At 38.2% G+C, this 27,528-nt stretch overlaps 1 protein-coding gene and 1 long non-coding RNA gene across 4 annotated transcripts in view; one reads left to right on the forward strand and one right to left on the reverse strand.

The window, feature by feature from the left end:
* Positions 1 to 16,503, forward strand: part of LOC141506464 (uncharacterized) — a 247,160-nt gene extending 230,657 nt beyond the window's left edge. For all 3 annotated transcript variants that reach the window (XR_012473895.1, XR_012473893.1, XR_012473894.1), the window contains 3 exons: positions 13,364 to 13,469; positions 14,444 to 14,558; positions 15,981 to 16,503. This is a non-coding gene — a long non-coding RNA (uncharacterized LOC141506464). The remainder of the gene's footprint in view (positions 1 to 13,363; positions 13,470 to 14,443; positions 14,559 to 15,980) is intronic.
* The window catches only part of LOC141506461 (organic cation/carnitine transporter 2-like), a 59,511-nt gene that overhangs the window by 7,401 nt on the left and 24,582 nt on the right, over positions 1 to 27,528 (reverse strand). The window contains exons 3-7 of the mRNA XM_074213273.1: positions 17,062 to 17,216; positions 15,717 to 15,888; positions 14,391 to 14,517; positions 7,281 to 7,381; positions 352 to 566 (exon numbers count right to left, since the gene is read on the reverse strand). Coding sequence (XP_074069374.1) covers positions 352 to 566; positions 7,281 to 7,381; positions 14,391 to 14,517; positions 15,717 to 15,888; positions 17,062 to 17,216 — 770 coding nt within the window. The remainder of the gene's footprint in view (positions 1 to 351; positions 567 to 7,280; positions 7,382 to 14,390; positions 14,518 to 15,716; positions 15,889 to 17,061; positions 17,217 to 27,528) is intronic.

Consider the following 27,528-nt stretch of genomic DNA (forward strand, 5'->3'; position numbering starts at 1 on the left):
GGATAGTAGGAAATAATTCCTACTTTGTAAGCTTTCCTTTCTCTCTACCAAGAAATATTTCTCACCCAAGAGTCAGATGTGTTGGCCACAATCAAGGCAGTGTCAATGTCTGTAAAAAAAAAGGGGTTTTAACAGTGATTGGGCTCATTTAAGCGTAGGGCTCATGGTGGGGAAAATGGAACAGGAATAATTCTCCTTTCTCTTCTAGAGAGAAAACAATGCCAAAGAATCCTGCTGAACTGCATATCCATGGTCCTCATGGTTAGATCAACTAGAAGGAACTGACCCTTGAGTCATTCATCTCCAAGGGCATACAGAGAAAACAGAAAGCATGACCCACAAGGCCCTCACCTGGGGGCACTAGCTGTATGAAGAGAAGAACACTGCCACCCAGGAAAAGGGCAGATGACATTGAATACCGCCGGGGCAGGTTCCGTAAGAGCAGCCAGGCAATAACATATGCAGGGACTTCAATCACAGCAGAAAGGAAGCAGTTCACGTAGTTATCACCATGTAAGTTGGGAGTGTCAAGTGAAAGACCAAAGTAGCCTACTGATATGGTCATCCTGTTAAGAAATGGTGATAGTTAAAGGAAACAAAAAGCTAGAAAAACCATTCCTCACCCCATTTCACAACATGAATAACATCTGTGGCCAATCTCTGATTCTCATGGAAGGGAATTTTTTTTGTGATTTGATTACTGAAAGACACAAAAGTAGAGGACAGAGGATTGTAGTCCATTGCTCTATTGCTGCTCCAACCCCGCCCTCAAAAAAAACACCAAAAAAACAACTTCCTGAGTAAACTTGCTTATGAGGAAGCCACAGACAATTCGGCTTCACACCATCTTCTGATGATTTAGTACAGAAGTGAAGTTGCAATGTCCATAATGAAAGTAAATAAAAAAAAAAAGAATGCATAATGAAAGTAAATAATTTCCAATGTGCCTCATAGGCCACCTCCCCTCCCCCTCCTGCAATATTCATCTCAGAAAACAACAAACTAGATGCATGGAGGAAGGGATATCCTTGGATCCTCTGTCCACTAGGGAAAAAGCACAAAGCACTTTTATAATGGCAGATTTATAATGTTAAACAAGAAAGCAAAAACACCCTGAAAAATAGTGTCATACTATGAGGGAAGAAATATCAGATCCAATGAATGGGATAAAAATTGATATGAAATTAATGTTAGAAAGATGAAAGGTTAGAACTGGAAGTGACCCTGGAATTCCAACCTTTCTACCTCATTGGTGGGGAAACTGAAGTCCAGAGAAATGCAGTAACCAGATCTAAGTCACTTAGTGGGTTAATTACAGAACCAGATTAAAAGGAAGAGGAAAAAAGTACTAATAGACCCCTCCCCCCTTTACTGTGGTCACCAAGAAAAAAACTGATGAGACAACAGGCCTTTCCTTTTTTGAATTCTTACAACTTAACCCACCTCTCCCCTCTCATCCAGTGACTGGTCTCCAAGTATCATCCATCTCTTTGTTCTCGTACTTGGAAGGCTCTCCTTCCTCATCTCTGCCTTTTGGCATCCTGGCTTCCTTTAAGTCCCAACAAACTCTCACCTCTTCTGATTTCTCTTAATTGTTGTACCTTCTCCTTGTTGATGATTTCCTATTTAACCTATAGACAGTTCATTTTCTTTTCCTTTTCCTGCCCCACCTCCCACCTTTAGACTGTGAAGTCTTTGTATATTCACTGCTTAGCACAATGTCTAGCACATAAATATTCACTGACTGAAGATCAAATAAGAGAATCTTTGTTAAACACTGTTAAAACCTTGAAGACTATATAGATAGCAATTATTGTTAGTAGAATGATAGGCCTTCACTTGAATGGAAGTTTCCAAAAAGCTGGAGCAGCTACTGATCACTGTTACCCTTTCCTACCCCCAGCTTGAGCCCCCCCCTTACACATAATCATCCTGCTCTCAATCCCAACCCATGTTGTAATATTTCTTCTGTGGCCCCTCCCAACCTCTAAATTCTTATAAATTTATTTTTTTCTTTGCAGAGATCACAGGTAACTTAGAAACTTGCCATTCAGATGAGTCTTACTGGGGGGGGGGCAGTTTCATTTTTAATTTTATTTTAATTAAATGATGGTCTTTGAATACTGATATCATTCTAAAAGGAGGGAATACTTTCAGCCCCATTCTGACACACACTCTCACACCAAGTCTAGGGGACCTGCCAGACTGCAGACCCCAATCTTAACTGAACAGAAATGTTCTTCCCTCCCTTGCCCCAGATGGCTTTTCTTGCTGAGCCCTGAATCTAGGAGGTGTTTAGTACTTGGTGCTGAAGGATCAGCAAGTGGAGTCTGGAGTGACCTGGACAGGAATTGGGTATTTTGCATGTTGAAATTCCCATCAATGTACTTTTTGTTTGGGGCAGGGGGAGTTTGCAAGGCAGTGGGGTTAAGTATAGCTACAGGTAATTATTAAGTGTCTGAGGTCAAATTTGAACTCAGGTCCACCTGATTCCAGGGCTGGTACTCTATCTACTGTGCCACCTAGCTGCCCCCCCACCAATGTACTTTTTTTTTTAATTTATTTTTATTTTTTGGAAGGCAAATGGGGTTAAGTGGCTTACCCAAGGCCACACAGCTAGGTAATTATTAAGTGTCTGAGACCGGATTTGAACCCAGGTACTCCTGACTCCAAGGCCAGTGCTTTATCCACTATGCCACCTCCCACCAACGTACTTTTAAAAAATATTCTTCAATAATTGAAATCTCAGTAAAAGATAAAGAATTGTAGGGAACCACAGAGTGATTCACTGTAGCCTGGAAGTTTCCCATGTGGTTGGGGCCTTGCTGTAGCCTGTATGAGGTGCTGGTACTAAAGAAGCCTGTACTATTCCTTAGAAATGAATGACTCACAGACACCTCCGATTTCTAATGCGCCAGGTCTGGATTTCCTCTTGGAGTAGCTCCACAAAGCAGCCAGTCCGTGATTCATTGTCTGTCTGTCTGGCTCTCTCTGGGGAAGGATTTGCCTTCTTTACTGCCTTCTTAACTCCAAGTCCAATGCTTGAGCCATGATATCTCTTCCCCTAGAGGCAGGTGATAGTCCTAAGATGGGTATATGGGGTTTGCTGGAAAGTCTTCCAACAGCAGTCTTGTCATAAGAAGTTTTTATCAATAACAATGAAGACCATGTGGTTGAGTGCATTAGAATATTTCTTCTCCCTTCACCTAACCACTTCTAAACATATTCTATAGAAAAAACATATCCTAAATATATTCTAGATATAAAACATAGCCTATATATAAACATATCCTATATATAAAAAAGGATATGTAATAAGGGATAGTGAGGTGGCATAGTGGATATAGTGCCAGGCCTGGACCCATGAAGACTTATCTTCCTGAGTTAAAATTCAGCCTCAGACACTAGTTGTGTGACCCTGGACAAGACACTTGACTCTCTCTGCCTCAGTTTCCTCATCTGTAAAATGAGAAGAAAATGGCAAACCACTCCAGTATATTTGCCAAGAAAACTCCAAATAAGGTCACAAAGAGTTGTATACAACTAAACAATAACAAATTTAATAAGGACCTGAAGATAAAATTCATTCTTATCATTACTAATATTTAATAGCTTTTGTTAATAATCTTTGTGTTTATGGCCCTGTATAATATAGAGAATGATTTAGAAAAGCTGATAAACCTTGTCCTCATGAACTTGGTCTTAAATCCTCTGACTAGAACAGAATTAAGAAGACACTCCAACGTATTTTTCTGCCTCTCGAAAGTCCTTTCCTAGTCATTCCAGAGAGGAGAGTCCATCCTCTCCCATCTTCTGAAGTAGTCACTGTTTCCAGATAGGTGCAGGAAATGGCACTTCCACTTCTAGAAGAAAGCTAGGAGAAAGGGATATTATTTTCTTTGGGGGACTTCATTTGTACTCCTACAACCACTATCTATCTCTGTGGAGTTGGGGTGGAATCCTATTTTGGAATCCATATACTGAGAGGATTTCAGGTGACCTGGGGCTTCTGATGATTTCTCTTTCCTGTGCTTGTGTTTCTTCAATTTTAGTTCTTAGGGGCAATTATTTTCACCCTTACTGTTCTTGTCTTCCCCTATAAGTCAGAGAGAGGTATTTGAGAGGTAGAGACAAGATGGTGGAGTGAATACAAAATTTTTGCCCAGCTCTCCCAACATTCCTCCATAACAACCAGAAAAAAAAATGTATCAAACCAAATTTTGGGCAAGAAAGCTAATTAAAAGTCAGAGTGAGATGTTTTCCCAGTCCAGGGCAGCTTAAGAAGTCAGTGGACACTGGATTAGGAATGGTTAGGAGCATGGTGCAGCAGAAGTGGCACCAGTATTGATGGCAACAACTGGCTGTGTCAGTGGCAGCCCACCAACATCTAGGGATGTCAACATTTATTCAGAAAGATTGCCCCAGGGCCCCCTGCTCTAGTATTGGGAGCAAGGGCTTTGTCCCCATTATCTATTTTTGGGTGACAATTTCAGTGAGAAGTGAAGCAGTTGAGTGGTCACAAGGGAGTAGGAACCCTACTTATATAAGATCCAGAGGGCAGTGACTAGACCTCTCCCTGCATCCTATGACACTGAAAGCACTAAAAACTTAAAGCTCCACAGACCCAGTTGTGAAAGCAACAAATGGATATAGGACGTCATGCCATTCATTTCAACTCCCCTGCCCCACACCCTGCCCTAAGGTGAGAAGATTCAAACACAACATAAAATCCATAGTCATGAAGAAGGTTGGAAAAATATACTAATATACTAATAACCAAAAAGAACCTGATCACAAAGAGCTAGAGAAGACAAGGCCTGAGAACATTATAGGCAAAACTTCAAAGGAAAAAAAAAAGCAGATTGGAATGAACTCAGCAAGAATTCCTAGAGGAAATTAAAGAAAAAAATATGTTAAAAAAGAACAAAAATAATTTTTAAAATGAAATAAGAGTGGTAGAGGAAAAACTACAAAAAGGAATGAGAGACATAAGAAAATTATGAGGGGTGGCAAGGTGGCGCAATGGATAGAGCACCAGCCCTGGAATTAGGAGTACCTGAGTTCAAATCCGGCCTCAGACACCTAATAATTACCTAGTTGTGTGGCCTTGGGCAAGTAACTTAACCCCATTACCTTGTAAAAACTAAAAAAAATAAAGAGAGAGAGAGAGAAAGAAAATTATGAAAAGAGTATCAACAGGGTAAGAGGCACAAAAATGCTGAAAAAAATGACTACTTAAAAATTAAAACTGGCCAAATGGAAAATAAACTCACTGAAGAAAATAACTACTTAAAAGTTAGAACTGATGAGGAAGAAGCTAATAAATTTATGAGACATCAAGAAATCATGAAACAAACTATAGAAGAAAATGTTAAATATCTTATAGGAAAAACAACTGTTCTGGAAAACTGAGGAGAGACATTTTAAGAATTATTAAACTACCCAAAAGCCATGATTTAAAAAGATTTAGACATCACATTTCAAAAAATTATAAAGGAAAAACTACTTGGATATCTTAGAGTCAGAGGACAAAGGAGGAACTGAATGAATTCATAAGTTACTTTCTGAAAGAAAACCTAAAATGAAAACTCTCAGGAATGTTATAGCCAAAATCCAGAGCTTAGGTAAAGGAAGAAATACTGAAAGCAGCCAGAAAGTAATTATTCAAATATTGTAAAGCCCCAGTCAGGATTATTCAAGATTTAGCAGCTAAAGAATAAGTTAAAAGAATAGATGGCTTAGAATATGATATTCTGGAAGGTAAAGGAGCTAGGATTACAACCAAGAATAATCAACCCACCAAAACTGACTATGAGGGAAAAAACAGATATTTAATAAAATAGAAAACTTTCTAGCATTCCTGATGAAAAGACCAGAGCTGTATAGAAAATTTGACATCAAACACAAGATTGAAAAGAAATATAAAAAGGAAAACATGGGGGGGCAGCTAGGTGGTGTAGGGGCAGCTAGGTGGCTCAGTGGATAGAGCACTAGCCCTGGAGTCAGGAGTACCTAAGTTCAAATCTGGACTCAGACACTTAATAATTATCTAGCTGTATGACCTTGGGCAAGTCACTTAACCTCATTTGCCTTGCAAAAATCAACCCCCCCAAACCCACCATGAGTGAGAAATTATAAGGAATATAACAAGGTTAAAACTTTTTACATTTCTATATGGGAAGATGATGCTGGAAACTCCTAAGAATTTTATTATCATTAGGGCAGTTAGAAAGAATCTACTTAGACCAAGGGCATGGGTGTGAGTTTATTATGTTGGGATGATCTCAAAAGAAAATAAAAGGGTCAAAAAGAGGGAATGCATTAGGAGAACATTGAAGGAAAAGAAGGGTGAAAATTATCTCTCATAAAAGGAAAAGTTTATAAATTAGAGGGGGAAAATGGAGGTAGATAGTGGGCAACAATTGGGTACAGAAATTCATCTATAGGAAGGGAATGGAATAAGAGAAAGACAAGGGATAATAAGAGGGAAGGAGCATTAAGGGAGGCAGTGATGATGATGTTTGTCCTTCATTCTTGTTTTTGTTTTATTTTTTTTAGTTTTTGCAAGGCAGTGGAGTTCAGTGACTTGCCCAAGGTCACACAGCTAGATAATTTTTAAGTGTCAGAGGTCAGATTTGAACTCAGGTCCTCTAGCTGCCCCCCATAGAGTTGTATTTTTTTTTGCTTTTGTTTTTTGTCCTTCATTCTTGAAGAAGACCATGATATCAAGGAGGTGATACCATGACAAGTACATAATCATAACTGTGAATGTGAATGGGATGGACTCACAAATAAAACAGATAGCAGAATGGATTAGAAACCAGAATCTAATAATATACAGTTTATAAGAAATCCACTTGAAATAGAAAGACACATACAGACAAATTAAGAGGTTGAAGCAGAATCTACTGTGTTTCATCTTAAGTAAAAAAGGCAGAGAGCAATCATGATCATAGTCAAAACAAAACCAAAAATAAACTTAATTAAAAGACATAACCAGGGAGCCACATTTTGTTAAAAGGTACCATAGACAACAGCATATCAATACTAAATCATATATGCACCAACTAGCATAGCATCCAAATTCTTAGTAGCATTCCTGTTTGGCAGAAAGGCAGTTATTCAATATTAACATTTCACATCTTCACATTTTTTTCTTCAAGTTCATATTACCAGTTTGATCCCCATCAGCTATTTTATGTCTAAGTAATCAGGATTTTGAAGTGTGATAACCCAGCCACTAGCGCTGTTCTGGTAGCATTGAGAAGATGCTTACTCACCATAGAATTATAGACATGATGGTGACAGTCCGGATGTTCTGGGTTCGAAGTAGATCCAAAATACTATGGGACTGCTGCTTCCGGGAATTCAGGTCTTGCAACTGTAGGAAAGATAGTGGGGGAAGAGACTTCAGTCAGCAGACAAACAAGACTTCAAAGGATAGGGTAATTTAAGCCTTTTTCCTTTAAGGATCCTGTCTTCTGAAGAGCTTCCTAGACCTTAGCAGCAGCAAAACTGGAGGCAGGTTTCCTACCTGCAGTTTTTATGAAGTTGTATCACAATGCTTAGCTAGCCAGTTACTCCTTTGTTTAGAATTTAATGTCTTTCATAATCTCCTGCCACCTGGACTTTCTAATTGATCTCACATTATTCTCCTTCATGTACTCTGTATTCTGGGGCAGCTAGGTGGCACAGTGGATAAAACACTGACCTTGGAGTCAAGAGGACCAGAGTTCAAATCCAGCTTCAGACCTATTCTTACCCAAGTCACTTAAGCCTGATTACCTGGCATTGAGGACCATCTCCAGTTGACCTGATTTTTATCTGGCCCCTGGGTCAAAATGGCTCCAGAGGAAAGAATGAGGCTGGTGACTTAACACAGTCCCCCTCACACAAATCCAGTTCACATTCTTGTAATAATATCTCTCTGATGTTGTGGTTTTCTTAGACAATGAAGAACAAACATTATTACTATTCATTATATAATAGTCAAACTGAACTTGTTCATTATATCCCATATAAGTCCTGGGCTTTCCCACCTCTGTGCCTTTTCTTAACTACTCTTTCTTTTCTCTTTCCACTCCTCATTCTTACTGAATTCCTATTCATTCTTTTTTTTTTTTTTTTTTTATGTTTTGGTTTGGTTTTGGTTTTTGCAAGGCAATGGGGTTAAGTGACTTGCCCAAGGTCACACAGCAAGGTAATAAGTGTCTAGGTCACATTTGAACTCAGGTCCTCCTGACTCCAGAGCCATCCTCTATCCACTGTGCCACCTAGCCACCCCCATTTCTACCCAATCTTTAAAGGCCAACTCAATGAAACTTTCTCTGATCTCTTTGGCGATGACCCCTCCCCACCAACTTTATCCACCATTTTGTTCACACTTGATGTTTTTATGTATAATTTGTGTGCTTTATGTTTCCCTTCCAGATTATAATACAAGCTCCACAAGGGTAAGGGAAATTTTACTTAAACACCTTCTTTATTGTTAGTGTCTGTTGTGTATGGGAGTACTGTAAATTATCTTCACCTGGTGTCCTTGAGCACCAGAGCCTTATCTTACTAAGTGCCATGGGAGTGGGAGTGGATTAGAGATTGGAGAGGTATTTAAGCACTGGTATTTGGTTCAATAAATGGAGACCTTGTAGAACTTCTTGTAGAACTTGTTGAACAACTTGTCATCCTTGTCTCCTGCCCCTTCAATGCTCACCTGGGCAAGACTGACAGAGTCCAGAACGGGACTCAACATATGATGTCTGAAAAGGGACTCAACATAATGGTGCCTGAATAGGGACTCCACATATGGCACCCGTACAAGGACAAGAAGGAGGAGTTATCTGAGTAAATTCCGGAATAAGGACACAGCAGATACAAACAAGAGAACCAGGCAACAGCCCAGAGCAAAAGATTCTGGAGAAAGTAACAGTTGATTTGTTACTAGGGGGCTGATTTTAATCAAGGAGGTGTAAAGGGAAAGTAAAAAGACAAATAGTATTCAACACTGAGGAGTCAGTGAGAAGTAGAGTCTCCGAGGCAGTGCGCCAGGGGAGGGAGCTTCTTCCTCAAGCAGCAGTCTGCAGCTAAGTGCCAGCACCATGAACTGGATGGATGTGGAGAACCTGCTTTTTGGCCATGGCTGCCTGCCTGACTGTGCTGTATGTTCTGGGCGCTACCTGGGCCCCTGGACCTGCGACTGGCTGCAGAGACCTTTCACTGATGGGGACCCTGATGCAGATTCTGATGCAGACCCTGACACCAAAGTCAAATTTGACTTTAGAAGCCACCAGTTTCACTTTCCAGCTGACAGCCGGGTGTACTTCAACCATTGCTCTGGCAGCAGAGGGCTGTGAATTGAACACTAATTGCACTTTCTGTGCTGAGAGCAAAAATGTTTGGGTTTTTTTTAGGTTTTTTTTTTTTTTGCAAGGCAAATGGGGTTAAGTGGCTTGCCCAAGGCCACACAGCTAGGTAATTATTAAGTGTCTGAGACTGGATTGAGAGCAAAAATGTTACATGCTATTGGACAGATTTTTATTCAAAGAATGCAACAATTCCAGATTGTACTGTCAACATTTTAAGTAATTTCAAATTCTTTTTCTCATTCTCTGCCATTCTCACCCTCTGCAGAGAGGTGGGGAGGGAGAAGGGAAATCTTTATTTTTGGAACTTCTAGACTCAAACCCTGTCTCAAAAAATTTATTTTAGAAATAAAGGGACCCCCATGTCTTCTTCCTGGTTTGGGGAGGAGAGGGGGGTTGGGCAATGACTATGTTGTTCAATAGGTTATTGATTGGGAAACTTCATGGTTAATTAGTTAAGAAAAAAAGGGGAAGATGATTTTTTTTCTGGGACTAGGAAATTTGGATTTTGTCTTTCAAATGAAGTCTGTGCCTATGGCTTATATTTCTGTTAACTGGTCTTGATTGGTTATGTATGCATGTGTGTATTTTAACATCTATAAGGCATTTTACATCTCTCAACTGGCCTGGAGAGGTGAGAGAATGCTTCTATATTCTAAGATCTGGTACTGGCTAGGGTATCAGTCTCAGTTTGGTAAATATGATACAAGAGAGTTGTTTCTGTGTTTGTGTTAGTGTCAAATAGGTAAAATTTAAAGTTACTCCTTTTAGTTTGAGTTTTGAATTTGATTGCTTTGAAAGTTTTTTTTTGTTGGCAAAAGAAAACAACTTTGTAATCTTTGTCTGTTTGTAAGTTAGGGATAAAATGTATTTCAAGGAATTTGGGAATATTGGTTTTTACTATTGTTTAATTGACATTTATTTATACGATTTTTGAACTTTTGTTTATAATTTGTGGCATTCATTATGTAATAATTTTGTTTCAAAAAAAGACAAGAAGGGGGATATATTAGGGACTGTTGGGTATGGGAGCACTGTAAATTATCTTCACCTATTATCCTTGAGAACCAGAGCTTTATCTCACTAAGTGCCATGGGAGTGGGAGTGGATTAGAGACTGGGGAGGTATTTAAGCACTGGTATTTGGTTCAATAAATGGAGACCTCGGAGACTTTGGAGAACTTGTCATCTTTGTCTTCCTTGTCTCCTGCCCCTTCAAAGCTTTCCAGGGGAAGATTGACAGAGTCCAGAAAGGGACACAATATATGATGTCAGAAAAAGGATTCAACATAATAGTACCCAAACGGGGACTCAACACTTTCTCCCAGTGTTAGAGCAATGATTTGCCATAGGCTAGGAGGTATAGCAGATAGGGTGCCAGGCCTGAAGTCATCATAACCTGAGTTCAGAGCTGACCTCAGATGCTTATAGCAGTGTGACCCTGGGAAAGTCACTTAACTCTGTTTGCAGCATTTTTTCATGTGTAAGATGAGTTGGAAAAAGAAATGGCAAACCACCCCAGTAATTTTGCCAAGAAAACTCGAAATGGGGTCACAGAGAGGTTGGACATGACTAAAATGACAATATTTGATGTTTGATGAACTGAATCATTCCCATTTGGGTCCAAAGTCAGAACAAGAACACAAAGCCACAGTTCATTTCCTTGACTGCCTTACAAGGATTCCCAGTGTAGGTTAAATGGAATCACAGCATTTTTAAATCCGAAGGCTGTGAGAGCTATAGGAGATATTTGGGATCATCTAATCCAGCTCTCTCATTTGATGGGTGAGGGACATCTGCATCAGACTGCAGTCTTTGGATGGGTCTGACACTCTGTTCTATCTGAGCTAAACAAGCCATTAAAAAATCATTCTTATTATTTTCCCCCCAAAGTTGGATGGTTTTTTGCCCTGTGGATTTCATTTATGATTTCTTGAAATATGGCTCTGAAAAAAAAGGCTTTAAAATAGCCTATTGTTTTTATTTGGATTTACTTGTTGTTTCATCTTGTCCACCTTTTGTGAAGCCATGAACCACAGCACTCCAGGCTCTTCTGTGGCACACTATCTCTGAGGTCTATCCAAATTCATATCTGTTGTTTCCATGATACTATATATCTATCCATCTTATACTCTGCCATTCCTGTTATCTTTTGCCTTCAATCCCAACATGAGGGTCTTTTCCATTGAATCCTGTCTTCTCATTATGTTGTCAAAGTATTCAAACTTCAGCTTCAGTATTTGAACCTCAAGGAAATAGCCCAAATTATTTCTTTTAAGTATTGACTAATTTGCTCCTTGCTGATAAGGGAATCTCTAAAGTCTTCTCCAGAACCAAAATTCAGAAGTGTCAATTCTGCGGTGTTCAGCTTTCCTTATAGTCTAACTCACAGCCATATATTGCTACTGGAAAAAAACCTTCGTTGGCAAGGTGATGTCTCTGCTTTTTAGTATGCTGTCCTGATTTTCCATAGCTTTCCTTCTAAGGAGTAAGCTTTTTTAAATTTTGTGGCTGCAGTTACAATCTGCAGGGATCTTTGAACCTAAGAATATAAAATTTGACACTGCTTCCTTTTCTCCTCACTCTATTTGCCAGGAAGTTATGAGAGTGGCTGCCAAGACCTTAGTTGTTTTTTTTTTTTTTTTAATGTTAAGCTACAAGCCATACTTTACACTCTCTTTTTCTTTTACACTCACTTTTAAATCTAAATCTTTCTTAATAGCCCCCAGCCCTAGCCTTTAGATTTTGATAGCTTAGAATGAGTGTAAATAGTATTTGTTTTCTGTTCTAGCCAGAAACTTTGAGGGTCTTCCACTCCTAGATATTTTGTAATGGCTAATTAGACTATTTTTTGATTTGGATTCTTACCTAATCCTCATTCATTGAATGGGTGTTGCTTGAAAAAGACTTTAATTCAGAAAGAACAAAGTCACCCATTGCATCCTGGCCCATCTCCTGTCATCTTGATATTTGTCCTACCACTGGATTTTGATGGAGGAGAGTGCATAGCCCTGCCTCACTTAAATCCAATTCACAACCAAGTCAAACTATCACCCTGTAATGTCCTTGGACCTCTTCAGAAATAAAGGATGAACAACAATAACAGACAAGCCATTTTCCTTATTAGCCTAGGGCCTTAATAAATTAGGTAGGTGCTTAATAAATGTTTGAACTGAACCCAAACCAGTATTTTTGCTTGGAAACATTTCTGTTATTTGTTCTCACACTGTATGTTTACAGAACTGGTCCTAGGGAAAAGAGAATTTGGAAAGAAAAACAGGAGAACTGACCCAAGTTTCACCCAGAGTCACTTCCTGTCAAACTTGGTGCATCCTTAGCCATTTATCAAGCTCATGTCCAAACATTCTGATGTTTCTTCTGTAAACCCAGTTTTGAGTGGTGGATTTTTTCCCCAAGTTAACAGTTCAATTAAAGGTCAGTTTGTGACTTAATGGGATTCACTGAAATAGCCTCTTTTCCACAAAGCAGTCCATTGGAGGGGGATGGATGGTAGTCTCAATTTTTCTCCAAACATTCTGGTTCACCCAAAATGAACCTTGGGTTGAACATATTTCTGTGACCATGCTTCCTTCCTCTTCCATTTATCAGAAGCTATCTGTGAGTGTTTCCAAGCCTCCCTCCTTAGTGCAGTACCAGGATATCTAGGCTAAAGGGTCAGGAAGTATTTAGTTGTGAATCCTCTCCAATGGGCAAAGGGAAGGGGGAAGACACAAACTGGAGTGTTATAAAAGGGGGTGGGGGCTGGGACAGAGTTCTGGAAGTTGTTTGTGAGAAGACTGGTGACTGGGTAGAAGCACCTTAGTGTTCTGAAATACTAGGTCACCTTCTAAAGTCTCTTCTAGCTCTAAATCTTCGATCCCTCAAGTTTATAGAAGTTGTTAGAGCTCCTGCCTAAAATGGAGGGTGTTTGTCCTCTTGGGCCTTGGATTCTGAATGTGGTGAAGTTGAGGATAACTAACTGTGTTGTCCTTTGTATCTCTGCAGTGTGACCACCACTAGAGTGCAAGGATTACTCTTTCCCTGGAAAATTCCTAGGACTCATTCTGCACTCATGGTTTCCTAAATCCATGATCCAGGAGGTATGCCAAAGGTACAGCCAGGCTATAGCTTAGCAATAAACACTTTGGCCTTTTCTGGTTGCTTTTAGGGCAGCATAGCCCTGCTATAGCTTTGGGTCAAAAAAAAAAAAAAGATTGAGGGAACAGAGAATGCCAAGAAAGTTAATAGCCTTCATCAGGGCTCATGGAAGGAACAGATTCTAGCAGTCACAGACCAAGGAAAACTTCAAGTTCAGCTTTCTATCCACTGCCTACTTTGAAGCAGCAAGAAATTCAAATAGATTAAAAACTGCAAAATGCTAATGTTAAATACCTATTTATTTATTACCAATAATAATTTTTATTATTTATTACCAACAAAAGTTTATTATCAATAATCTAATAAACAATGATTATTTTCTAGGGATCACCAGCTTTATGTTTTGAGAAAAAAAAATCAACCCCTAAAGATGAAAGTTTGTGTAGTGGCTCCTGCTTCCCTGAGTTAACTGCAGAGAACAAGCATTTAATACTTTTTTTCTGACTGAGTGAATAAATAGAATAAGGATTCTGGGAGTGGCTAGGTGGCACAGTGGATAGAGCACTGGCTCTGGATTCAAGAGTACCTGAGTTCAAATCTGGCCTCAGACACTTAATAATCATCTAGCTGTGTGGCCTTGGGCAAGCCACTTAACCCCACTGCCTTGCAAAAAAAAAAAAGAATTCTGAACTAGAACTGTTCTACTTTTTCAACAAAATCTTAATTTATCCTAAAGGTCAAAGATCTTAAATTTATTGTAACAAGGAACTGTGATCCAGTGACACCAGAAGCTCCTTTCTCTGAAACTACCCTGCCTCACCCTGCTAAGGACAGAGAATACTCTCTTCTGTTGGCATTTAACATACCTAAAAAGAGATGGTCTTGGGTGGATGCAAACACAAGGCTAATTTGTCAAGTCTCTCTCAGCGCTTACCTCCATAGGGTCGAATATTACTGATGGCCCAACAATCCCATTGATTTTTGCAGCCTTCTGGATGATGACCTCTGCCTCTCTCAATCTTCCCTGAGACAGGAGCCATCGGGGTGACTCAGGAATGACCCTGCAGCAGCAAATTGGATAAACATGCATGAAAATGACAAGGTAAGCACCACCAGGATGCCCCAAGGCAGACAGCCTGGGACCCTGGTGTCCTGATGTAGACAAGGTTAGGGTACAAACTCTAGCAAATGTATACAGAAAATCAAACGTGAATGAATATTTTAAGTTGCAAAGGTGGGAAGACCACAGTAAAATCTAAATACAATGATGTTTGATAACTTGCCCCTCACATTTTTTTTTTTTTTGGTGTGGGTTAATCACATGTGACAACTAATGACATCCTCACCCTCTCTGATGGCTGAATCATGCCAGTGCCACATAAAGCAACGGCGCCATCTTGTGGACAAAGGGCAGAGATGGAGAAATTTATTTTTTTAGGTTGTGGGTCAGCCTGAAAAACTGTAGAAAGATGTGGGGTAAGAATGGGCTTGGGGTGTAGCCAGATTTCTTTGGAACCTGAATGGGAAATGTCAAAATATTTCTTGAGCACCTCTTACTCTCCCATAGCCATTACCCCAGTCCAACTTCTTCTTGTAGGCTGCAGACAGGCTGATTTTTCTATCAACACCCCCCCCCCCAAATTGTTGAATTATTTCCCTAGTTCCTTTCAGATAGAATTTAAAGTTCACTGCCTAAATATTCAAAATTATTTCCCACTGCCCTCACTATGCATATCTTTTCTATTAGTTGGTTGTTCTTGTCCTTCATTATCAAAGAAGACCAAAATGACATCACTATGAGACAAATTGTAGCTGATCAGATCAACATGAGGTCAGAATACTCCTCACTGATCAGGCACAAATGGTTCATGTGAATACTTCTCACTTCTTAGAAGGCCTCACATATTTAGCAACGAAAGAGTTTTAATCACAAAAGTAATATTGTATGCCAAATATTTTTTCTCCCCAGACTCAGAATTCCTGTAGTCAGGAGAATGTTTTTTCCCTTTTGTGACTCTAGCTCCAAGAATAAGCTTATACATTAATTTGTTGAATTTATTTTTTGTGGGACTGAGAAATAATCTCTTTCAAAAACTTGAAAAATCAGTGAGCTTCTTGGTTTTGGAAACTTTGATTAGGAAGTAACCAAATTGTTCCCTTCTCTCTTTTTAGGAGAGTACTATAGAATATACTAGCCTTATGACCAAACTCAATCAACTATAATACTCAACTCTCTGTGAATGCAGTCATTGATACTTACCACCATAGTGGAACACATAGTAGCCCTGGCAGAGTTAGAGCCAGCAGTAGCATTCTCCATTCTCGAATGAAATAAGCAAATAATGGCAGGAACATGTAGCCAATTGCATAAAATATGCAAACTCCTAACGTGGAGAATATTATTCGAACTGATTTGCCCAGAATTTCTGTTCCTTTTAAAAAAAGAGAGGACATACATTAGCATTGTAGTAACTTGGCTCATTGACTGTTTATAGCAATTAATGAGATATTATCTTCATTTCAGAGGCTGGAAAGTATTTCAGACTTTTTAACAAACTCCAAGAATTGGAATTGGATTAACAACTCCAGAACAATGGCATGTGTCCACTGCTGGCTTACTCATGATCTCACACTTTCCCTTCATATGAACCTGAAGAGAATGGAATAAAGGAAATACCACAAGCAAAGTTCTATAATGTTCTGTAAAGCATGTACTTCTTAGTAGTTGGTATTAAATTCCAATGAAGGGGAAAGTTACTTTAAAAAAGTTCACAGGGGAGGTGGGTGAGTGTAGTGATAATGAAATTAAACCAAGAAGGAATACTGTTGATTAATTTCCTTAAAACTATACAAACCAAAGGCCAATAACCAGGAGGCAGAGATTCATAGAATAAAAGCTTTGGAGAGGAGAAGAGATCTAGCTTTAGCAATTCCTGATTTTTCTAGATAGATAATATCAGAATCCAAAAGTCCTTCTATGATCTGGCTGCTCTCCTCTGAATCTATGTACAATTCTAATTGGATAGGAATTATAGTCCATATTAATAAAACCCCTTTCCTACACAAGTTTTCTTTAGTGATTTCTGCTTTTCTTCTGTCTTGACGAGATCATTGATCATAACCTTCTCCTTGAGCACAGTGTCCCTTAATTCATACAATCCCAAAGATCAAACGACATTCTTCTTCTGTAGGCCACATTAAGTGCCAAGAAATAGTGAAAATTGCTTTATTGGTTGGGTTTTTAACTACATCTCTGCTTTAAAAGGTCCAATAAGAAAAAAAAAGTAGATGTCCAGTTGCTTTTGAGATCAAGGTAGTGGGGCTCAGAGGATTAGAAAACAACTCTAATTTTGGCTCTTCCTTTAGCTCATCTTGACCAAATAATGAATGGCTTCCTTTTGCCTCTTTTTTTGATCCTCAGCATTGTCTGGAACATAGTAGACACTAAACAAACAGTTACTGACTGAGTTTTCCTGTTTGTAAATAGGATCCACTAAAGTCTCCTAGTTAGTAACAAGCCCATGAATGAGGAACACCAGGCATGTTCTTGAAGAATATAAAGGATGGGATGTGAAAAAGAGAGACAAAAACTAAGATGGTCATACCAAGGACAAAAGCAGCCACATAGTTGGAGATCTGACCCATGCCCACAAGGACAAACAGCACTGAGAACATTTCGTAGCTTGTGGAGAAGACTTGTAGAAAACTAAATCCTGTCTGCATCCCCATTGTCACAAAGAGAACATTCTTCCGGCCAAACCTTAGAGAAAGAGAGAAAGTGCACTGATGAGGGAATGACAATGTGAGAACAGCACACCTAGGGAGGGGAAGGGGAGACTTGTTCTGCAGGGCTAAGTGCTTTCCTGAAAGCCGTGGGAAAACAGAACTTGGTAGCAGAAATGCCAGGTGATCTGGTTTTGCCACTCTGCTAATGGATGGGTGAGAAGAGGGCAAGAAGATTCCCAAACCTGGCTGAGGTCACATTAGCTTTTTTTTTTTTTTTAGGTTTTTGCAAGGCAATGGGGTTAAGTGCTTGCCCAAGGCTATACAGTTAGGTAATTATTAAGTGTATGAGACCAGATTTGAACTCAGGTACTCTTGAGTCCAGGATCAGTGCTCTATCCACTGCACCACCTAGCAGCCCCTACATTAGCTTTTTTGGAAGCTATTTCAAACTGCTAACTCATCCTGAGCTTGCTTACAATGCACAAAAATCTGGAGGGTCCCCCCCCCCCCATCTAACTGTTGTTTAACCACATCCTTTCTCTTTATTGTTGACTTTTAAAATACAAGTGTAAAGACTTTATATTCATGCACATTAAAAATCATCATATTTGACTGGGTTCATTGTTCTGGCTTGCTGAGATCCTGTAGATCCTGTCTCTCTTATCCAGCATGTTAACAAAATGTCCCTGATAGTTTTGCATCATCTGAAAAATTGATAAACATGTCATCTATACCTTTCTCATCTAAATCACTGATTAAACCAAGAGATAGGGAGAGATTGCATATTAAAGAGATGGGACATGACTAAGATTTCAATCTGCTGGCCAAGACAGGCTCAAGGACACATGCTGAAAGGTTTGTTTTGGCCAGGTGAAGGGGCCACCTCATTAGAGCTTGAGGAGGAGGAGGAGGAGGAGGAGGAGGAGGAGGAGAGAGCAGGGGATGATGTCAAGGAGTTTTGAGATGAAAAGGAAAGAAGAGGGGGTTCACAGTAAATGGCTTCAATTTCTCAGATCTAGGCTCTGTGTGTGTGTGTATGTGTGTGTGTGTGTGTGAGAGAGAGAGAGAGAAAGAGAGACAAAGAGAGACAGAGGAAGACGGAGACTTGAGATAAATCAAGATTAAATGACTTGTTCAGCATCATATAGCTAGTACATGTCTGAGTCCAGATTTGAAATCAGATTTCTGACTCCAGCCACAGTGCCACCAGCTGCCTCAAAAAAAAGTTTTTGTGAGGAATGAGATAGGAAATCAGTTAATATATAATAATTTATTTTAATTAATCAATTAAGTAGTTAAAAGTTAATAAAAAAAGATTGTTTTGCTACAGTTGAAGATGGACAAAATGAATTTATAATGTTCCAAATCAGCATGACTGTGTGACTTTATCCAGTTTGGTTCATTCAGCAGCATTTAAGTAGGAATAAAAGATATGGATAATAAAAATAGGATTTCACCAGGTGAAAATGGTCATAAGGAAAAAGCTTTGGGCAAGGAATTTCAGAGTTGACAAAAGTATGAAGTTGAACTTGTTAGTCAGAGGCTTAGCTAGGGTTATGGTCATAGAAAGTACTGAGAGTCAGGGGGATCTAACACCACAGTAGGGTAAAGAATAGGTTTCTGAGAGTTAAGCAATAGGAAAAGATGGAATGATAGGATGGTAATAGCAGTCCAGGGTGTGACCACTCCCAGGTGTAGCTGAAGAGGAGTAAAGGAGTAGGTTATGGGATTTAAGGAGAAGGAGGAGGAAGCATCAGCAGAGTTTCTGAACTCCTCTAGGAGAAGGTTTGAGGGTAGGGTAGGAGAAGGAGACAGTGTCTATTTTTCCCTCCTATCATTTTTTAGTTTTTTTTTGCAAGGCAATGGGGTTAAGTGACTTGCCCAAGGCCACACAGCTAGGTAATTATTAAGTGTCTGAGACCAGATTTGAACCCAGGTACTCCTGACTCCAGGGCCCCTCTTATCATTTCTTAACCCTCTCTTGCTCACACAGCTTTTTCTGGTTTATGTCCCTATGACCTCTTGCCTGGACTAATTTACAATAGCCTCCTAATCCTCTCTGCCTCTGCTTCTCTAATCCATCCTCCAAACAGTTGCAGAGTAATCTTCCTGAGGGAAACACCAGAATTTGTCAATCCCCTGATAAAAAATCTTTAGTGGCAAAAATGACTACAGGATAAAATGCAAAGTCCTTAGTTTGGCATTTAAAACCTTCCATAGATAGTCTGGTTTCTACTTACCTTCCCAGACTCATTTCACATTATCTTCCTTTGCTATCTTGTGTTCTAACTAAACAGCCTCACTGACTGTTCCCCAAACTTGATATGCCATCTCCTATCTCCATGTTGTTTCACCACCCCCATCCCCACCTCCCCAATGTTTGCTTGGAATTTACTCTGATCGTCACCTTAGTATCCCTAGCTTCTTTCTTCAAGGGAAATTCAATGACTAGATCCTACTTTAAATCTTCCCTCCCCACCCATTACACCTTTCCCTTATTAATTCATTTACCTCTTAAAATTCCTTATCTATGTATATGTTGTATTTCCTCTATAGAATGCAAGCTCCTAGAAGGCATAGGTCATTTAGTTTGCACTGCTTGCAACTGTTTGCTCTGGGGGCACTTAAAATGTTTTATATAGAAGATCCAGAGTATTGTAAATTTATACTGGTGGAAAGTAGTACCTACACTTATGAGATGACAGTTACTCTGAAGAGTGCAAGGTCATGGTATTTGCTGTTTTCATTGTGACCTTGGGCAAGTCATTTAACCCTAATTGCCTCACATCCAGGGCCATCTCCAGTCATCCTTGTTCATATCTGGCCACTGGATTCAGATGACTCTAGAAGAGAAAGTGAGACTGGTGACTTAGCACAGCACCCCCTTACTCAAATATAATTCACGTGCTTGTCATGGTATCACCTCCTTGATGTCATCAATCCTTTGAAAATGAAGGACAAACAATATTATTATTATTGTTTTCATTATGATAATTTTGCTTTCTCTCACTTCATATGAGTCATTTCAAAATTCTATTTATTCTCTATAGTTAAAATTTTATGACATTACAAGTTCCATGATTTGATGTAATATTCTCCTGGGATCTCCAGGGATACTTCCAGTTTTTCCACTATTTTAAGTAAAACAATCATGAATATTTTGTAATTAATGTAATCCAATTTTTAATGAAACATTTACAATAAAGTCTCAGTAATAGATATGCTTGGTCAAAGGGTAAGATAAGTTTTGTGATTTATGTAGAATTCATTCATCCTTTTCTCTTCAATAATCTAGACATCTACCTATCTCCTATCCTTAGGACATTTTTTTTTAGTTTTTGCAAGGCAGTGGGATTAAGTGGCTTGCCCAAGGCCACACAGCTAGGTGATTATTAAGTGTCTGAGGTCAAATTTGAACTCAGGTCCTCCTGACTCCATCCACTGTGCCACCTAGCTGCCCCACTGCGCCACCTAGCCACCCATCCTTAGGACATTTCTGCAGATCTCTGCAATTATTCTAAGATCACTGACTGTGACTCACTAGTCATCTTTGTCCAATTCCTTGAGTATCTGGGAATGAAGTTCATTCACAACTGGTGACTTGAACAGCACCCTACTACTTGAAGGTAACTAGATGTTTCCTATCCTCTTTCAGGTTTTCTACCATCTTTTTCCTGTAAACCGTTTTTATTCTGTCCTTCCCAAAATTACTTTCCTTAGAAGAAACAGAAACAGATTAAGGATTGATTAGTTCTGTTAATCACCATCATCAACCCAACTCCTCTGAATAGTCATCTTATCCCTTCTTTCTAATGGTTCAATAATTTTCCATTATGTTCATATACCATAATTTGTTTAGACATTCATTAATAGGATGACAGTCCCTTGTTCTTAGTTTAGGGCTATTATAAAAAGAACTATTATAAATATTTTTGTATATATACACACACCCCTTCTTCTTTATATGATTTTTTTTTTTGCATAGTCCTAGTAGTTTTATACCTTGGTCAAAAGGTATGCAGAGATTATTTTTTTGGGTATTGTTCTAAATTCCTTTTCTGAATGGCTGGATCAACAGTGTAGGAAGCAGTAAACAGCATATATCTTTTTCTCGCCCCCCTCCAAACACTTTTAATATCAGTACTTTTTTTTGGCATATATTCTAATTGAAGTTTTCTTGGCATATGGCATGAAGTTTTGGTATGAATCTGATTTCTGTCAGACTCCTGTCCAGTTTTCCCAATAGTTTTAGTTACATGATAAGTCCTTACTCAAGTAAATGAGTTTTAAAAAAAATACTATGCTACTGTATTCAATTGCTTCTATATTTATATCTAATCCACTGATCAATCAGTGGAACAACCAAATTGTTTTAATTACTACTGTTTTGCAGTACAGTTTGAGTTTTAGGACTATTAATTTTCTTCCTTAACATTTTTTTCATTCTCATTTCATTATTACCTTTGAGATTCTTGAATTTTTGTTCCTCCATATGAATTTCCTTTGTTAGTTTAGTATGACATTGAACAATTTAATTTAAATTAATTTAGCAACTCTTGCCATTTTTATTATATTGACTCAGTAACCCATGAGACAAATGTTTTCCCATTTACTTATCTTTATTTCTTTTCTTTCTTTCTTTTTTTTTTTTTAGGTTTTTGCAAGGCAAATGGGGTTAAGTGGCTTGCTTAAGGCCACACAGCTAGGTAATTATTAAGTGTCTGAGGCAGGATTTGAACTCAGGGACTCCTGACTCCAGGGCTGGTGCTCTATCCATTGGGAACACCTAGCTGCCCCACTTATCTTTATTTCTATAAAAAAACCTTTTACAGTTATATTAATTATAGTTTTTGTTTGTTTCTCAGTAGAATGACACCTGAATACTTTATAACTTCTGTGGTTATTTTGAATATAGTTTTAAACATATATTTACAGATTCCCTTACCCATATTCATTCCCATTCACATTTATGATTGTTAAATGTGTCATTTTTTCCATACTGTTTTCTTGTACTGTTTCCACTCTCTGGTCCCATACTCCTCTTTACAAATGAGAAGGTGGTAAAAGAGAATGAGTTGGTCTAACATTTGTGATCCATGTATGAAATGGTCTGTTTCTTATGATTGGGACTCTTATCTTCCCCTTGTCCTGACCCTGATTTCAAGTTTTTATTCTTTCTTCTTTTAATACCTCCTTTACATTACTCTCTATAACATGAAAGATTTTTTTTTTACTTACCACTATTCCCTTTCCTGTCCTGTCCTTCCTAGACTTCTCTGTTTCTTTCCTTTCCTATTCCCCTTTTGAATTTAATGTGTTTCTGTATGGAAAGTCTGTTTATATGGGCGATGTAATAGTTTTTGATCTTCCTTTATTTTGTTCAGATGAAAGTGATGCTCATTTGATGGCTGTTCCCCCATTCTTTCTTCCATGATTATATAATCTTCATCTTATGCACCTCTAATATGTCATAATAACTTCCCTTCCTTCTTCTTATTGCCTCCTGTTTCTTTGATTTTTGTCTTTTTTCTTTAAATCATCAATACAGAAAAAAATCATAGGCGTTCTATCTTTTTTTTTTTTTTTAGGTTTTCGCAAGGCAAATGGGGTTGAGTGGCTTGCTCAAGGCCACACAGCTAGGTAATTATTAAGTGTCCGAGACCGGATTTGAACCCAGGTACTCCTGACTCCAAGGCCAGTGCTCCATCTACTACGCCACCTAGATGCCCCATGCCACCTAGCCGCCCCGGCGTTCTATCTTTTTTGACCATTCTTTATGACCTTTAAAGATATTAGGGTCTGAGAAGACATATTTTTCTATTAACATGTTAACAGTTTTCCCCTATATATTCTATTTCAGTAAACAAAAATGTGTACCTTTCTGTGGCTTACTTGGAGCATGCATTTCAATTTCAAAATTCTATGCAGTTTTATCTTTTTAGTCAGGAATTTTTGGAAATCTATTCAATTAAAGGACCATTTTTTTTTCCTTCCTGTAGGACTATACATAGTTTTGTATAGACTTGCTTGTATATTTTTGTCTTTTGAAATAGCATATTTCAAGTTTTCTCATTTATAGCAGCAGCTTCCCAAATCTTGTATAACCCTGGCTAGCATTTTGGTACTTAATTCTTTCTGACTGCTTTTAGTATTTTTTTCCTTGATCTGGAAACTCTGGATTTTGGCTATAATGTTCCTGGAAGTTTTCATTTGAGAGTTGCTTTTAGGTGATCAGAGGGTTATTTTTTCAAGTTACTCTCTGGTCCAAAGAGTTCTGGGAATTTTCATTTATAATTTCTTGAAAATTGGTGTCCCAGCTATTTTTGGTTATAATTTTTAGCTACTTCAATAATTATTAGATTGTTGTTCCTTTATCTGTTTAGAAATGAACCAGTCTAATTAGAAATAAAAATTCCACCTTTGTTCTTCTAACACCATCATCTTCTTTTAGGACAAATTAAGAATTTATTAGCTGTTCTAATTTAGCAGAAAATGAGCTTGAGTAAATAGCTCAAGTCTCTGATCACTATTTTAGCCTGCCTTCATGGCACTTTAATGATCCATTTTCTGATCTCATTTGGCTGGGAATCTGTTATCTACCTCTATTATGATATTTCTACTTCTTCCTGCATTGATTCTCACTCCAATATTGTCTACTATGCTTCCTAGATTTTCTCATAAATTATATCTTCTTAATAATGTCATTCCATCTCCCCTTTAATCTAAAATTTTTTTGAATAGGTCTAAGGGCTTTTCTCAGTCATACATCAATCCCGAGTCACAACTCAACAAGTCTTACTATACTCCCCAAAATATTATGTTATTGGGGTAGGTGGTGCAGTGGATAGAGCACTGGCCCTGGAGTCTGGAGTACCTGAGTTCAAATCCTACCTCAGACACTTAATAATTACCTAGGTGTGTGGCCTTGGACAAGTCACTTAACCTCATTTGTCTTGCAAAAAACCTTAAAAAAATTATGTTATTGACTATATATGTTTGCATTATGCTCTCTAATTGATATTATCACTTGTAATTTTTGTGAGTAGTTATTTAGAGTTATGATTTTTTAAATTACATCTTTTTTCCCTATATGTGTATCTCTTTTTACAGATAATTCTCTACCTTAGATATCTGACCTGGACAGACAGATATGGGTAAATATTTTTTCCTCCTGCTTTTTCTATTTGGAGTCTTCCATGAGTCTTCCATATCAGATTCAAAGTTTTTAGAAAAATACATTTTTTATTAGCTTTCAGAAGATAGACCTTCACTGATTAAGATTACATAATTCCTGTACTTCAAACCATGGTACAGAAAACGGAATCTTATTCTCAAATACTATCTTCTCATTTCAAACTTCACTTATTTCTTTCTTGAAAACCCTTATCTTTGATTGGTCCTAGTGAGGAAACTACAGTTTATGCCCTTTAAATTCTTCATTTCCTCACCTATGGCTATATAATCTTCAAAGAAGGCAACAGGAATTTTCCTGGTATCTGCAGAAGACTTGTGCACTTTGAGACAAAAGCTTTACATTGCCTCCACAAGTTTCTCTTCAATGTGAAGGAACCAGGTGCTGAATGATAACAGCTTAAAATTAAATCTGTAATCCCCTTCTTTGTATATTTTGACTGCCAGAGATATGACTACCCTCAAAATTACACTCATTAGCCAAGATACAGGTTTTTGTATTGCTCCTCTATAGAATGAACCCCCCCCATTCTTCCATAACTTTGTAGGGTTTTCATTATAGCTGTTTCCAGAAAAGAAGGCAAATACCAGTAATGAGTTTCTGGTTGTGAACAAGCCAGGCTGCTAGAAATGACACAGGAGATAGGTGAAGAACCTCCAAGAAAGACTAGGGCTTTTCATTTATCTCCCCTATCCCAAATTGGTTAATAGCTCCCCTTTCCATGGCATGTTACATTTTATATAGAACTTTTCTCACAACTTTATGAGGTAGTGCAGGTGTTATCCCTATTTCACAGATAAGGAAACTGAATCACAAAGGAGTGGGAAGATTTACACAGTAGGAAATGGAGTACTAGGACTCAAAGGTAGAATTCCCACTTCTAAGTTCACTTCTTGGGTCTTTTCCAATATTTGAAGCTTCTGGTTCATGGTGTACCTTTTTCAAACAAATGCTCAGGAGTCTTTAGCAGTCCTGACAGAAATACCTCCTATTTCCGATATTAACACTGCATTCTTAGTCCCTAGATCACTTGTACCTTTCATGTATATGACTCCACCAGAAAGCAACTGCTATAAAATACCCCATTGATCCCATTATTATTCCTAGGATCAAGCACTTTTGACAAAATCAGATTTTTTAAAAATGTATTGAGACTGGGTCACTTTTTTTCTGGCTGGATTAGACTGGATTAGAGAAGGACCAAGAAAGGGATTTGGATTCAAAACACTGTAGTTTTTATAACTGGGTCTTTGTTTGGTTGAAAGGTATATGGGATAACTTCCAGCTCTGTCTTCCACCCCACAGAGCAGGTGAAAAAGAAGTGCCAAAGAAAGATCTGTAATGTCATCTGGAATGAAGCCCAAAGTAGGATGAGTGTTAGCTGATCCTGAGGCTTATTCAGTATCCCTTAGTGATGAGGCATGGGAACAGCAAGGAAAAAAGCAAATGTGTTTAATCTTTGTCAAAAGAACAACATTCTCCTAAGAAACCCAATCTACCTAGCTAAACTGGTTTGATCTTCATCTTTTTTTCTTTTCCCTAGTACTTCCTGATGGAGAAATTCTAAGAAACAAAAAAAATGATGAAAAGTAGAGAAGAGAAGCAGGACCAGGGAACTCACTGTGTTGGATAAGCTTGAGTTGACTGAAAACTAGAAAGCAGAAAAAGGAAGCTTTGGAAAAACACACCTCCAAAATACAACTTCTTTCAAGAAAACAATACTAATTACCAAACTATATCTTTTGTCCTTAAACCGTTTCATTAAAAATCTATGCATAATATATATACATGTTTACAATAGTCATATATGTATATATATATATATATATATATGTAATACGTGTGTCAGATTCAAGTCTGTCTGATGCAGATTCAAATCCTTTTTTTTGAAAGGCAGTGGGATCAAGTGACTTGCCCAAGGTCACACAGCTAGGTAATTATTAAGTGTCTGAGGCTGGATTTGAATTCAGGTACTTCTGACTCCAGGGCTGGTGCTCTATCCACCAGGCCACCTAGCCACCCCTCAAATCTTTTTTTAACTTAAGAATTATTTATTTTTCAGATAAAGAGCTTAAACCCTGGCCTGCAGGAATAAAGATTTTATTCAACTTGCTGCCCTTAAACTTATTTGGGCTGGGTTTGGAACTGCTTTACTAACTAGAGAATTGGGAGTTTTAGAGGCTATCTGGTTCAAACCCCTCATTTTACATAGGATGCCAGAGAATGAAGGTGACACAGGTAGTTCTGGGACTTGGATGCAGTTGCTCTGCCACCAAATCTGGCCCCCTTTTCATAATACTATACCACCTCTCAACTTATGGATTGGTTGTATTCCCAAAATATTCAAGTTTGTTGCTTGGCACTTGGAATATGTTTCCCAGAAAAACAATGATCTAAGTGGTAGGATTCTAGATTGATCCCTAAAACTTATTTTATCAAGAAAGTAGCTGAAATATTACTATTGTTTTTATGATGGAATTCATTCCATGTTCAAATTCAGTTCATGGTGCAAGAAACACTTTGTCATCCTGACCTTATTTATACCAAAACGGCTACCAGTTGGAACAACAAGGAAAAAAAAAACCCAAAACCAAAAAAACTTCTTTCTTTGCTCTCTGGGCCCTGGTGTAGCTGAAGTCAGGAAATCCCTTGACCAAAAAAAGTCAAGAGGGAATGTTCTATTGATTAGGAACTGCCACTGGTATGGCCAGGGACATGGGAATTCTGTATTTTAGAAACTGCCCTTGTCTTCAATTAGCATCTTCATTTAATCTTGTTTAAAGAAGACTAGAGAAATTTCTCTTTACTTTTGCATGATGCCTGGGAAGAATCCAATTCTAATGAGAAATAAACATATCTGTTTTCATAGCATCCTGGAGTTGTAAGAAATGTCAGAAGCCCTCTATGTTAACCTAGAGAATACCTTCATGAGAAAAAATACACTCTTATTAAAGGAAAAGTATTTATACAATTACAACCAATCTTGACTTTGTGCCACAACCTAGGGCAGTTTTATTTTTAAGGAAAATATTTTTGTTTTTATGATTTACTGGAAAAACAATCTCAAAGCCCAAAATAGGGAGGAAGAAAGTAATTGAAATGAATGATAATATAAATGTAGATTTATCATCCTGATCTCTCTGATAACTTTATA

Source organism: Macrotis lagotis, chromosome 1 (genome assembly GCF_037893015.1).
Source record: "Macrotis lagotis isolate mMagLag1 chromosome 1, bilby.v1.9.chrom.fasta, whole genome shotgun sequence".
Classification (NCBI taxonomy): Eukaryota; Metazoa; Chordata; class Mammalia; order Peramelemorphia; family Peramelidae; genus Macrotis; species Macrotis lagotis.